Raw genomic sequence first — 14,464 nt, forward strand, 5'->3', positions numbered from 1 at the left:
CTTTTATTTAACCCTAAAATTCCCAGCGGCCATCTTGTTTTTTTCTGTCTGATGATGAAGGGCCACTAAAACTACAATAAAGGACTACTTTTACACATAGAGAAAATGTTTATTCGGACGAGTCAGTTCAAAACACTGATTATAAACAGGTTCCAGCAGACATATGTGTGTGCTTTGTTTGTATATGGATAAGAAGAAAAAAAAAGATTATTACCATATGTTTGTGATTGATGTCTTCCTTCTTGAATGTGGTTTTACACAGCTTTAGAGTTAATGATTATATGTGTGGAATCACTTGTTAATTATGTATTTTGGGATATTATATGTATGTATTTCGTGACAAAACCATCATGAGCACACCACAGGAGATGGAAAAACAGGCAGATGGAAGGGCATCCTTTTGACGTCATTACACGTGCGCCGTCGGGGCTTTCGAATGAATGACAGAGGCGCGTAAGTAGCACCGCACCTGTAGTTCATGGCGTGAAGTGTTTACAGCGGAATAGTTGGTAATTTTATATTTTACTGGGGTGGTCGTATTGTTCCCTGATGGAGGAGGTAGACGTTGAGCCGGCAATCACCGTAAGTCACCGCTGTTGCCTAGTTCTGTCTATTTTTTTCCTACTGAATTGCATTGCTAACAAGCTAGCTAACTCTGTCGCTACAACATAACTAATGTGTACTGTTGATAAGTTGAACAATTATAGAAACACAGGAAGTCCCATAACGTGTCTCAAAAAAAGTTAGACACATTAAAGGCTAATAACAAAATGTATGAGTTCTCATAATGTTTCAAAAGTTTTAAAGTAGTAAGAACATGATAGAGATAATGCCAAAATACCAGTTAGCGTTAATTGAAGTAATAAAAGTATTCTAACGCAGTCTTCGGCAAATTAAATTTGTCAACTTGATTTATGAGCAGTGTTTCAGTACTATTTAGATGATGAACAATTTAGAAATTTGACTGGACTTTTTTTGTGGACAGTTTCAGTGTGTCTGTCTCTCCTGTTTAAATGCAGAACATCCCTGCAGCCAGCGTTGGGACTCACTTGGGATTTGCATGGGGACCTGGTGATATCCTGGTGTATGAGACCCTTTACAAGGCATCCGGTATGTGTAGATATCTATTCAAGCACCTCATTTGCCTTTTCATTCTCTTGCTTAATGTCACACTATTATCTTCTGTCCTGTATTTTCAGGTGCCAGAGGATCAGGATGCCCCTGTATCCATGAGGTCAGGAAAGATGAAGACATATACTCCCCTATTCTACGCAAACTCTTCAATGAGTCACATCACATCTTTGTCGGCCTGCAAACCACTGGAGAGGACCTCCCCAGCAAGAACAAAAAATCCCAGTAAGGCCCAATGATGGACAAATTTTCTATTCCTGTGCATGTGTCATTAACTTTATTGCAAAAGTCGATGAAGCGCTAATGAATTAGTGCATATTTAATTTGTCTCTTTCTCGCACCTTAGATTTGTCAGCATCAGTAAAAACTATAGATCTGTGATACGTGCCTGTATGGAGGAGCTTCAGCAAGTTGCAGGTGAGAATTCTGAAATATAATTTGATATTTTAGTCCTCACTATGATTACTCCTCCTGACCCTTTTCTCTTTTGTGCAGTCTCTAGTAAAGTTGCAGATGTGGCGACACAATATGGAAATCATGTATGTACTATTACTTTATGTGTATCCATGCAACAGCATGCAGAGACATTAAATCTGCATTGAAGAACTAGACTATTGCACATACAGCATGCTGTCTTTGTAGTCTGTCTGAATAAAGCTAGGCAGTCAACATTAATTGTGTTCACATTTTTTTGTTTTTGCGTTTAGTGGTATTGTGATTATATAGTAATGCATTATTATGTGATATAACATATATGACAACAATAGAGAGAGACAAAGTAAATAAATACAGTAATTTTTTAAGGAAATTACCGTTTGGAGTAGCTTGATTCCATTGATATGGGACTTACTTCAACCTCTGTTTTGGTGCGACAGGTGTCTATTCTGTTGGCCATAGAACTGATCTGGAATCTGTGTGAAGTGCTCTTCATTGATGCTGCTCCAGGTTAGAGATTGACTTCTTTAGAATACATTATTATAATTTCACTATGGGACCATGAAAGCACCCAAACAAACAAGTCAGTGAGATGTATGTATGTGTCTGTGCCATGCACTTAGCGGGTTCCTTGTTGCTCCACCTCCTGGACTGGGTAAGGTTACACAAGGCTGATGTGGATGAGAAGGCCAGAGAAGTGCTGCAAAGTGAGAGCCCTGCTGAGCATTACGACTACTGGAATGTGGTAGGTACAACACGCATATTATACTGCAATAAAGATGTGTGCGCTCCTTCCTGTGAGTTGGAGCATAGATGTTCTTTAATAAAACCACCACACAGCCTGATCCGCTTCACTTCCGATTCAGAGTGCAGTGTGAATTCTCAGGTATCACATGTTTTGTGTCTGGTTTCTGCAGGTGGTGAGTTATGTGCTGCAGGGCAGGTTGGAGGAAGCCAGACAGATGCTGGTGAAGCAGGCTACCCTGCAGCCTGCTGCCAGGAGCATGTACAAGCTGATGGACACTCTGCTCTCAAAGATGCCCTTCTACAATGTAAGAAAATGATTCCATATTCCTGATATTCTGAATTAGTTCACACACGGTTTGATCTCAGCTGTAAATATCATTATTTTATTTGTATAAACGCAAAACATTATACTTGGCTAATTTGTATTGGTTTATTTCAAGCCAGTTTTGAAAAAGGTTGGGAGCATTTTATAGAAAGGAATATTGTTTTGTTTTTATATTCCATATTACCTAAATTGCTCTTAAATATTTGTCAAAAAATGTCTGTGCTGGTGTGACATACCATGAATTAGTGTCTCTTTTTAAAAAAAAAATGTGTATACACAAAATGTGGTGCTACTGACAAAACAACATTGAATTTTGTGGACACACCAGTTTCTGCCTGCACTCCTCCCTCCCTTCATTTATATCATACAGATCTACTATTTATGTTCCGACACCACAGCCGTGACATTTGCATAATTCAAACTAGCTCATAAACCAAACAATGGTGAATGTCATCTCTGAACTTTCTATGATAATCCTTCAGCCTGGTGGCACACAAACGCTGACAGAGTTTGATGTGAAGTGGAGACACTGGCATGAGGAAGTGGACCACTGCCTGCAGGACAACTCATTTGCCAGCAATAAACATCTGGAGGTCATCTGCAAGGTCAGTGAGCCTTGGCCCTCAGTAGACCATGTCCCATCTGTGGTGTTTTGCAACGAGGAATCCTGTTTAAGAAACTGGAATGTTCCATTTTTGTTGTGCACCTAAACTTCCAGATAATTGTGCACGTATTTGACTGTGTCAGCTTATTAATCTTAAATACTAATCCCACCTGTTTTTTCACTTCATTTTAGATCCTAGTGGGGGATGAAGACACTTTGCTGGAGCACAAGGACCTGCTGAGCACCTGGTACCACTTTTTGGTCACGAGACTGCTTTTCTGTCACCCAACCGTCAAACCCACTGAGTTGCACTACTATGCACAGGTATGTTACACTGACCCCTGCTGCACCCCTCAGCATTCATTGTCACTGGTATAACATTCCCTGTTATTTATTGTTTTTTATTGCGTATGTGTATTTGCAGTCATGCTTGACCATGTTTCTGGACTCGAGGAGCGTCCCTGAGCCCCTCGATAGCATCTTACTGGCTGCCTTTGAGTTTGACATCCATCAAGTCATCAAGGACTGCAGGTAAATATATCCATCTGTATAGTGCACACGAGCCACTTGTGTGGTCATGCCTACGGTCTATAAACTTTAACCCCTCAACACACTGTTTCCTAATTTCTCCCCCTTGTGTCTCCTCAGCATTGCTCTCAACAACTGGTGGTTTGTGGCCCATTTGACTGATCTTTTGGATCACTGCAAGCTCCTCCAGTCTCACAACCTACAGTAAGGGCTTCCTTTGTGCTTACATAGACTTTTAATCTGTAGATAACAAGATTACAATTTACCCATTAACATTTACCATGCCATTCTGATTTGTGTGTGTTCAGCTTTGGCTCCAACTTGCGAGAGTTTCTCCTGTTAGAATATGCCTCGGGTCTCTTCACTCATCACAGGTAAGGTTATCTAAGTCTCAGTTTGCTCATTTTACTTCATGTATCGAAAGTATGTTAATTGGTGTATGTCATTTATTTGGGTTTAGGTTCACAAAAAGTATGAAAAGTTGTTGAGTCTTTGCCTTTTCTTAGTTATATGCTCTTGATTGGTTCAGTGCTGTGGGAGGTGTGTCTTACAGGGTGCTTTTGTGTGTATATGTGTGTTAAAGTCTGTGGCAGTTGGCCGTGGACTACTTTGACCACTGCCCTGAGTTTGGCCGTGTCTATCTGGAGCTTCAAATCGAGCGCGTTCCTTTAGACACGGAGCGCAAAGCGCTCAAAGTGCTCAGGATCTGTGAGCAGAGGCAAATGTCAGAGCAAGGTAACACTTTTTGTCTTATTCTTTCACATCCACCTGTCTAGCAATACAAAGACATCAATATAGTTGTGTGCTTTTCCAATGCAGCACAGACTTAAACCTGTAATTTCTTGTCTTCTTAAAGTGCGGAGTATCTGTAAGATCATGGCTATGCGAGCCTTGAGGAACAACAGACTGGGCTCGGCTCTCTCCTGGAGCATCAGGGCCAAAGATGCTGCATTTGCCACCCTCATTTCAGAGAAGTTAGTTCCTTTAACAATACGCTTACTCTTTAACATGTTTGTAGCACTGTTAGTGGCACTTAATGCTGTTTTTACCATGGATTCCAAAAAGTAACTTTTCTGCAGACATTTCTGAAAACACTTGATTCTGTAATATTAAATGAGGACATCCTCCTGAAACATAGATTCAAGATGTATTTTGGGAGATTATATTCTTGTGTAAATTGTACCTGAAGACAACTATTGCAATTTATTTGTCCTGCTGCATCATGTCTGATTGTTTGGCCACTGTTTGGATGATAATCTTTCTGTATTGTGCAGAGGCATTTTACAAAACAGAAAAAGTAGTGTGAACAATTACACATGGCTGATTGAAGACAAATCAAGCATTGTAGTCTATTTGGGCCTGCTGGTCTCCCTGGGAAACCACTTTGTTGTGTGGTAGCTTTTCTTCAAGTGGTTTTAAAACTCTGTGTGTGTGTGTCTGTTTCTCAGGTTCTTACAGGATTACTGCGCCAGAGGGACCTTCTCTGATTTGGACCTGATAGACAACTTGGGTCCAGCAATGCTGCTAAGCGACAGGCTTACTTTCCTTGGTATGGACACACACACACACAAACACACACAGTGCAGCATGCATAGCACTAACTTGTGACTTAGCCCCTCTCACAAGTTAAATTCACACATCAAGTGAAGGAACATTGAGTCAGGGCAGATTGTCTCCTGGTCTGCTTCCCTTATCATCTCTTTTAGGCTCAGTCACATGGGCCTCAGACAGAGAGACATGAGTACACACAGAGATATAAATAAAGCGCTGAACTGCTTAATGTAGCAGCATGTGACAGAGTCTTTTACCGGATGAATATCTGTAAAGAGATGAACCATTTTTAGATAAAGCACAGTACATTTAAAGAAAGGGCAGAGGTCTAACTTAAGGGTGTCTAACTGTCCTAGGGACGGAAAAAACTTTATCAGGGAAGTTAAAGAAACAAGTTTCGAGACAATCACAGGATGGGGATGGACGGTAGACCCAGGCTAAAAAAAAACATATAACTGTGATACTGCTGTCACACACATACTGACCACTGGCCACTCAGCAAGAAGATGAACCGTGACAGAGACATTTGATCAGACAGATGGACTTCTCACAAATGCATAAGCCCATTTTTTATAAAGCCTAGTCATGATCAAAAAATAAAAACACTGGTCAGCATTGCAGTGTGAAAATGTTGCTCTCTCGTCATTCATAGGGAAGTATCGTGAGTTCCACAAGCTGTATGGAGAGAAGCGCTCTGATGAGGCAGCAAAGCTGCTCCTCTCCCTCATGACGGCCAAGATCGCCCCCCGGAGCTTCTGGATGACTCTGCTGACCGACGCCCTGCCACTGCTGGAGCAGAAGGAGGTCACCACACAGTTTTTACTATACTGTGGATTTAATATAATAATAATAATAATAATAATGATAATAATAAAGTTTCAAGACACGATCTTTGTGTGGATCATGCCATTATTTTGGATTCTTTGGTCAAAATTACATTGGTAATGTCTTTCATGTTGTACAAAACGGAGACAAGCTGTTGTTGTAACCTTTCCATTAATACATCTGCAGTCCATGTTGTTAGATGTGTTCGATACAGCGACACAGATTGCATGAACTAAAGAAGAACCGCAGTGCTCAGTAAGACGAGGACTGATTTTCCTAAAAAGCTGGCTTTGTTTGTTGATTTATTTCAGGTGATCTTCTCAGCAGACCAAACCCATGAGCTGATGTTCTGTTTAGAGGAGCTCACCTCATTGAACACCACTGCTCCCGGCGCAGACAGGCCCATGCAGGTAAGAATGTCCTCACGCAGCTTTAATCCTGCACAGGTGATGCTTTTCATTGTGACACTATTTGCCTAAAAAAATAGCTTAATTTTTGCATCTAGCTTTGTACTGGGTAAAAACTTAAGTTTCAGCAGCTGTTGTATTATTTACAGTCTAAAACTCTTAGTGCTGTAAAGTGTATTTAAACCACAGTATGAGAGTCCGCTGCAATGTTACATTCAAACCATTATGCTTCTTCTTTGAATGCATTTGTCATTTCAGGATGAAGACATTGAGCTGACCAAAGTGGAGCTCCTGAGGCTTGCTCTGGCCAGGAATCTGGCTAAGGCTATAGTCAAAGAGGGAACTGTAGAAGCATGAATGGTGACTTTGAAAAGAAAGGGTTTTCTTTTTGCATTTTTGTACTGTACATAAAATTCAAGTGATCAAAATGTGTTCTTTGATAATAAAACACTTTTCATGGTGTGCGTTGTTTAAAAATCGGACTTCTTGTAATCCTGTATTTGAAAAGTAAAAAAAAAATTTTTTTACTCAGAATATCGGACAGCCATTGAGAGAAATATTTATTTTTTTTCATGCAGCGAACACATGGCACATCATATGTACAGACCTAACACGCTCCCAAAATCTACACGTCACATGTTCACATAACTTGTCATACCACAAACAATAGGTACATTACATACTATGTACATTTAACACACACTTCTGTACATCTCACATGACGACAAGTTGAGGACTGATCGGGTGGACTGATTTATGTAAATCTTACTCACAGCACAGTTCCACTCTATCCCACTGCTGCACACCGCAGTCATTTGTCTGGTGACAGGCCCTTTCTGAGCCGCTCAATATAAATTCAGATTTTTTTTTCAGTTCACATTTTCAAGGTTCAGTGATGCACTGAAATTCTATAACAGAAAATAATAAATGACAAATATACTGTCACTAGTCGAAGAGAGAAGAGAAACGCCTATAAATAAAGAACAAGAACATGGAAACCCACCACTAAACTCTGCAACTGATCACAGGAAATAAAACCAGGTGAACTCGGTAGACTCGAGTGATAATGCCAAATTTGTAATTAAATATCAACATCTAAAGTGCACCCTTAGAACACAAACTTCAACATTTTTTGGTCCACTAATATGGAACGGGGCTAAATAAAGTAGAACACCTGATGAACACAAGTTACTTCACCATGCTAAAAATCTTGATGGTTGAAATAATCAGAATAAACACATGAACAGTCAACTATCCTCCTGCAGCAATGACAACGTGACAGTAGTTTTTACGAACAGACACACTCTCCAGTACAACTCCATCCTAGGCCCAAATTTCTGGATATATTCAAGTATATTTTTCAGTGGACGGAGAAAGCTCTCGGCCAGAGGAATAAATAAAAGCACGACTGTTGTTTCTTAGGCTCTGTTCATTTCCTTTAAAAGACTTTGTTAATGCTGTAGTGCATCCAGTCAGCGTGAAAACCGAGCGCTAATGCATCGATCATTTACAGTACATTCAAAACTGTTTCATTCATCTTGGGGAGAATCCAGTGAAATGTTTATCTCAATACCATCGGCCTGTAAACATCATGGCTGTCTTGCGTGCCGGTGTATATCTTTAGTTTGTTAGCTATCTGCAGAAACGTATACAAGCCTTGTATAAATAAGTGTCTGCTGTTAATAGCGTCTTGCTGCAAGTATTCAACAGAGGCCAAAACAAATGAACAACTTTAAGGAATGTGAAGCTGAATATCTGCTCCGTTCCCTCTGGGATGAACACGACCCGTCATGGAGAGTGTGAACCAGTCTAGTCTCCCGCTGGGCCGTCTCTCGGGCCTGCACTCTGCTATAGATGACCCCACGTCTCCTGTGGGGGGAACTGGTCGACCTCTCCAACCTCGTTGCACGGGCGGTCTCCGAGCATGAAAGCCAGCTTGTATCGCAGACGCACCTTCTCCTGTGACACACAAAAAGATCATCAGCAGCCTGCTGCGACGCGTGGCCCAGAAATTCTCTGTGTTTTGTGTATTTCTGTCCTTTTTACGCCACCTACTTTTGTTGGATTCGCCAGCAACATGATCTGGGTGATGGAGGCTGGAGGTAGGATGGGGTTAAACGGTGCCAATTCTGTTCCTGATGGCGGCTGCAGCTTCACCTTCATTGACTGGTGGAGGGTGAAAGGAAGAGTCAGCACTTGTGCACTAAAAAAACTTTAACTGTGGAACATAGAAATTTGTCCCTGAACATAAAAATGCATTTTTATACAGAATGAGGACTTTATTTTGCCCTACATCAGGTATACAATTTTTACACCAAAATAAATGTGTATATAAGGGTTTTTTATATGCAGGTGGAGCAACATAAAATAATGAAATAAGCACGCATGTTCATTAACTGACAAACCTGAAACCTGATAAACATGGACATGGAGCACTGAGGCAATAACAGAAATGACAAAAAAATGTATGAATGAACAGAGGATTAACTGTCTCTACCTTGGGGACAGCAGCCTGCAGTACCACACTGTAAACAGGCAGGGGCGCTGTATTGAGCATGGACACCACCATAACCAGCACGTCAGGTCTGCCAGGGGGGCAGTCAGACGCAAAGTTGAGGAGCATGCGAACCCCGTCCTTATCGTAGGCCGTCACGGGCAGCACTTTACCTGAGGACGGATGGAGCACAGCCAATCAGAGACAGGCAAACACGAGCTAATCCCAGAATTTACTTCCAGCAGTGTATTTCATTGTCTTCCACCAGTAAGACCCATCATTCCCTGCTCCCTCCCTCTTCTCTCCTGTCCTTACTCGGTCTTATAGCCTCCAGGGGGACGTGCACGGTGCTCAGGGAGACGTCTGTGGCTCTGCCCGGACTGCCCTGGAGGGGAGGGTGGCAGGGGGACAGAGAGCGGAACAGCGGGCTGCCCGGGGCTGAGCCCAGGCTCTGGGCTTGGGTATGGATCAGAGCAGGAGAACTGGGCATCGTGCGCTGGAGAAGAGCGGGCGAGGAGGGAGAGCCCTGTCCAGGTACAAGGCCAGGTACCGCGGCAGGCATCCCAAAGCTGCCTCCTCTGGCCGTCATCTGGCTGGACAAACTGAAAATAACACCTGATTGATTGATTGCTTTGGGAACTTAAAGCACTTCGGACTGATCATCAGTTCAAAGCAGAGAACAACTATTTATACAAAATAGATCCTCTGACCTGTCAAAATGTCTAAGAGCAAAATGCTATGGATTTACACCTAAAACACTGAGAGGAAAACAGTATAGATGACTCCGTACCTCTTGTGATCTGAAAAGCCCAACATGGCAAGGTCCTGCAGATTCTGGAGACTGTGTGTGGCAGCAGCTGGCTCAGCTGGGGGCACCACCGGACCTGAACAGGCTACACTGCCAAACAAATCCACACCTGAAGCCGGAGCCTGCAGGGGAGGTGTGGAGAAAAGATAATTCGCCTTCCTCAATTACATGTTGACTAACGACCTGTGGTCTGGTTGAAGCTGCTGAAAAACTATTTGAGATGTACCTGCAAGGACGTCCACTGACCGGACAATTCATTCAACTTGGGTTTTGACTGGGTGCTCAGAGAGGTAGGGGGGTCGTTCAGTCCTAATAGAAGGTGAGAAAGATAAACAATCTTTAATATTTCATTCGCATATTTTTGGGGGGGGTTGGGAATCGTTCCTTGAACTCAGCAAGTCACACTGGGGATGTACTACCTAGAGACAGCAGCTCATCATCAAGGAGGGAGAGAGCAGTGGAGGCCTTGTCGAGTGGGGGGTGACTCGGGCTGCTGCTCTGACTGCCATGCGAGCCGGCGAGGCGTTTGGGAGGAGGGGGCAGGACAGGGATAGCAGAAGCTGTGGGGTTGGTGGAGACAAGATTTGAGGATTGGAAGGGAGGGGGCGCAGGTTGAGGGGGGCTTGGAGTGTCAAGGCCAGCAAGGTCGATCAGCGTGTCTGTGGTCTCTGTTGAGTGACACAAAGAGGAACTAATGACACGATGGCAGGACGTCTGGAGCCAGAGGCAATCATGATTTCATGTCAAATACAGAAACTTGTGCATTATAATCAGGACATGTCTCTCACCACTCTCATCGTGACCAGCTGTAGATCGAGGCTCTTCGCTGTCACCGTTTATAGGCTGCCCCTCCACGATCTTCTTATAGGAGTTGATGACCCTGGAGAGGTCGTCGCTGGCCTGCAGGATGTCGCCTGACGAGTCACAGTTGAGCAGTTACAGATTATATAAAGAATCGTTCCTTCAGATAAAGAAGAAACGCCAAAGTTCAGTGACAAACCTAAGCTGGTGTCATTGTCCTCAGTCTCAGTGGCCATTTTGAAAGCAGCACGCCTCAGCTTGTCACACCGCTCGTAGAGTTCCTGAGAGGAAACACAAAGGAGGCGCTGTACAGTTAAGATGCAGCTGTGACGGCAGCTGGTGCTGTTGGCATCTCAGCGGTTGGTTAACTCAGTTATATTGGAGTTGATTTTTCCTGGAAATATTCCCACATTTGTTTACCCCTCTTTGCAGTCAGTAGAGGCTGTTGTGTTTGTGTACGAGTGTGGTCACACACACCTTAATGATCTCCCTGTCTGACTCAGGTGAGCTCTCTTTGTTGTAGTGGGACAGCATCTCCGTCAGCAGCTTGACGTTGATGTTCACCTCCTCCAGCGTGTTTATGCGCTTGGTAACCTTGTGCACTCGTGCCTCGTCCTGACAAAAACAAGAAACAATGTGTCATGTGCCGCACATTGAAACAGTCATGCCACATATAAGGAACATTATCACGTGGGCAGAAACTCAAGAATAAGAGCAGCATTTTGAAATCAACATCATTACTGTGTTAAATATTCAGCAAGCAAGTGCAGTTCTGACACGTCTCACCTCTTTCACCATGTTTTTGATCAGTCTGTTGGCTTCCTGGAGGTCCTCTGGATTTTTACTTCGAAGAAGCTCAGCAAGCAGCTAAATGCACAAACAAAAGCACTGTCGTGTTTCATTCACTTCAGAGGACATTACATTGACTGACATTAACCTCCTGGAGGCTTAACCTAACCCTGAACCCTAACTTTGACCTTAAACTAAATCAGCCCTAAACTGTAATTTCTGACATCTTGGATACTTCGGCAAAAGAAGGCAGGTCCCCACAATGTGACTTAAATAGAGTTATGTCCACACACACACACACACCCATGTTTCACCTGGAGCAAATGATTCTGCTACACTTCATCAAACTGAAGTCTTACCTTGCCCATGTCCTCGTTGTCAAACACCGGATGTTTGGGTCTTGTCGGAGGAGAAGGGATCAGTGTCCTGTCCAGCGGTAACTCCGGGTCACGCATCACGAGGCCTGGTGCAGAGAGTGAGGAATGATTAATAAGACTCATTTACGACAGACTTCTTATCACATGCATCACTTTAATCAGCTCAACACACCCTGTCTTTTCAGCGTCTGGTAGGCTTCGCCGATCTTGACCTCGTTAGGAAAAGCCACTGTCCAGCTGTACATCATCTCCACAATCTTCAGCTTCACCTTCTCAGGTGCACTGTCCCCCATGTACTGGAGACACAAGGTGATTAAAAAGAGGTTGGATAGCAGGACACACCATCAAGCATACTTTGTGTGAAATATTAACCTTTTTGGAGACTGCTCACCTTTGGAGACACGACTTTTATCAGCTCATTCAAAAATCTGTATTTTCCAACTTCATTATGAAACCTTCTCCCGCAGTTCTTCATGCACGCTTCCAATACCTGCGCACAAAATCGTTGCGATTAAGTGTTTGCTTCAGTCGCTGCTTGCTGACATACACAGAGTTGAAGTTTTTCTTACTGTCAAAGCCTGAAGAGCCTCCCATTCTTGTGGCGAGTGGATTTTGTGGACGAGGAGAGTTACGGCTATTTGGGGACTGCAAGAGGAAATTCCAGGTGAGAAACGTTTTCTGAGGTAGCTCACAAAATGTTTGGGTATTTTTTGGCAAACATTTTGCAGACATACCCTTCCAGCTCCTTGTTGATCTGGTCGCAGAAGCCTATGATGTACTCCCAGTCCTCCTGTCTGTTAGTTGGATGGGTGGCTTTATCTGTTAAACAAAGATATTTACACTAACTTAACTGGTGTGTTTGAGAAGCTTCCCACTGTGCAATGTACATCTGAATGCACATCACATCCTCAGTGAATATGGCTTGGTCTTGTGACCAACATAACAAAGCAGTATTTGTTAACGTCCTTCCTCTTTCTAATTGCGGTTGCACCGCAGTGGAGGAAGTACTCACAATCTTTACTTAAGTGAAAGTACTGCAGTGTAAATATATTCTGTATCAGGTAGAAGTCCTGCATGAAATGTTACTTGAGTAAAGCATGAAAGCATAATCAGACCCTGCCCCTGAGGTGCCTGAAACGCCTGGTTGGGCAGTCCCACCTTTAATTCCATGACTTCTTGACGTCACAGTGTCACCATGTCACACATTTGCATAATATCTGCCTATATTCACAGCCTTAAAGAGACAGGAGCATTTCAGACAGAGGGGGAACATGGTGCTGCAGCACTGGACAGTATGAGGACACTGATGTGTTTTTTGAGCATGAAAGCACAAAAAACCTGTTCTAGTAATAACCCCAGATAATATTATGAACCTATAAATGAGTGGAATATGTCTCCTTTAAAAGCAGAAATACTCAATGCAAAGACAGGTCCCTTGTGACTGTATTACATATACATATATATATATATATATATATATATATATATATACATATATATATATATATATATATATATATATATATATATATATATATATATATATATATATATACATATATATATATATACATATATATATATATATATATACATATATATATATATATATATATATATATATATATATATATATATATATATATCTCAATAGATTAATATTACTCATGCTGTTGAAGTTAGCTGAGGTGGAACTATTTTGTCAATCATTTGGTGTGTAAAAAATCTGAAATGTCATAAAGTTATTTAGATAATTAAAAGTAAAAGCAGCACTTCAAATTTGAATGACTGAAAAGTAAGAAGTTACCAACAGTTGAAACATTGATTAATTGACTTGTCTAAACTGCTGGGTATCTTAATTTATAACAGAACAACCCATTTTATGAACTCTATCTGATTTGTGCGTAAAAAAGTAGTGACTAAAGCTGCTCGGACAACTGTAGTGAGGTACGAGGTACAATATTTCTCTCTGACAAATGACCAAGTACAAGTAGAAAGTGGCACACAATGGAAAAACTCAAGTAAAGTACAAATGTAAGTAGAGCACTTGAGTAAATGTACTTAGTTACATTCCACCACAGCTGGTGAAGTGTTCATTGTGTTGACAGTGCTGCTGATTCATCAATCAGGATCTGTTTTCTGTCCAGCAGCAGCACGTATGAATCCGTGCAGAGGGACAGCTATCTGTAGAGCCTGAACAATCACTGCACACACTGAGCTGTCACTGGCAACTGTGACCCAGACAGTGTACATTAAAGCTCTCCACCCATCATGCTAATGATGCAGACAGCAGACTGTCAACCAGGACCCTCTATGAATCAGCTGAAAAGCGGCGATCAGTCGCACTGACAGCTTCTCTACTGACGGATTTACCGCCGTGCCACCCAGAGCACCATATCTAGCTAATTATCATATTATTTAATTCATAAGACGGGATTAATCACTCACTGAGCCAAGATTCAAGCGACTCCCCTTCCTGGTACGCCATAGCACTAAAAACATCGCGTGATGTCACCAGCGTGCGCGTTAGCGTAATTTTTTTTCTTTTTTTCCGAATTATTTTGAGAAACAAAAACACACACGGTATTTACTATTCTAAAAAATAAACGTAATTTTACTTAGCTCTGAAATTAAGATATGCT

At 42.2% G+C, this 14,464-nt stretch overlaps 2 protein-coding genes across 2 annotated transcripts; one reads left to right on the forward strand and one right to left on the reverse strand.

The window, feature by feature from the left end:
• Window positions 1-423: 423 nt before the first annotated feature.
• On the forward strand, window positions 424-7,035 carry nup85 (nucleoporin 85). Its single transcript, XM_037088754.1, has 19 exons — window positions 424-582; window positions 1,020-1,110; window positions 1,200-1,356; window positions 1,478-1,548; window positions 1,627-1,670; window positions 2,007-2,076; window positions 2,190-2,311; window positions 2,484-2,618; window positions 3,121-3,243; window positions 3,435-3,566; window positions 3,667-3,773; window positions 3,891-3,974; window positions 4,079-4,144; window positions 4,354-4,505; window positions 4,627-4,744; window positions 5,219-5,319; window positions 5,974-6,125; window positions 6,458-6,556; window positions 6,812-7,035. The coding sequence occupies exons 1-19, from the start codon at window positions 550-552 to the stop codon at window positions 6,908-6,910; spliced, it is 1,956 nt and encodes a 651-aa protein (XP_036944649.1). The 5' UTR covers window positions 424-549; the 3' UTR covers window positions 6,911-7,035.
• Window positions 7,036-7,100: 65 nt separating this feature from the next.
• Window positions 7,101-14,451, reverse strand: gga3b (golgi associated, gamma adaptin ear containing, ARF binding protein 3b). Its single transcript, XM_037088753.1, has 17 exons — window positions 14,271-14,451; window positions 12,557-12,641; window positions 12,392-12,467; window positions 12,214-12,312; window positions 11,995-12,118; window positions 11,805-11,908; window positions 11,443-11,523; window positions 11,134-11,271; window positions 10,856-10,937; window positions 10,644-10,769; window positions 10,275-10,523; window positions 10,082-10,164; window positions 9,838-9,977; window positions 9,363-9,649; window positions 9,051-9,220; window positions 8,609-8,719; window positions 7,101-8,512 (listed from the first exon to the last, which is right to left on the reverse strand). Exons 1-17 carry the CDS (start codon window positions 14,308-14,310, stop codon window positions 8,402-8,404), a joined length of 2,106 nt encoding a protein of 701 aa, XP_036944648.1. The 5' UTR covers window positions 14,311-14,451; the 3' UTR covers window positions 7,101-8,401.
• Between the last annotated feature and the right edge of the window lie 13 nt (window positions 14,452-14,464).

The sequence above is a fragment of the Acanthopagrus latus genome, chromosome 23, assembly GCF_904848185.1.
Source record: "Acanthopagrus latus isolate v.2019 chromosome 23, fAcaLat1.1, whole genome shotgun sequence".
Lineage (NCBI taxonomy): Eukaryota > Metazoa > Chordata > Actinopteri > Spariformes > Sparidae > Acanthopagrus > Acanthopagrus latus.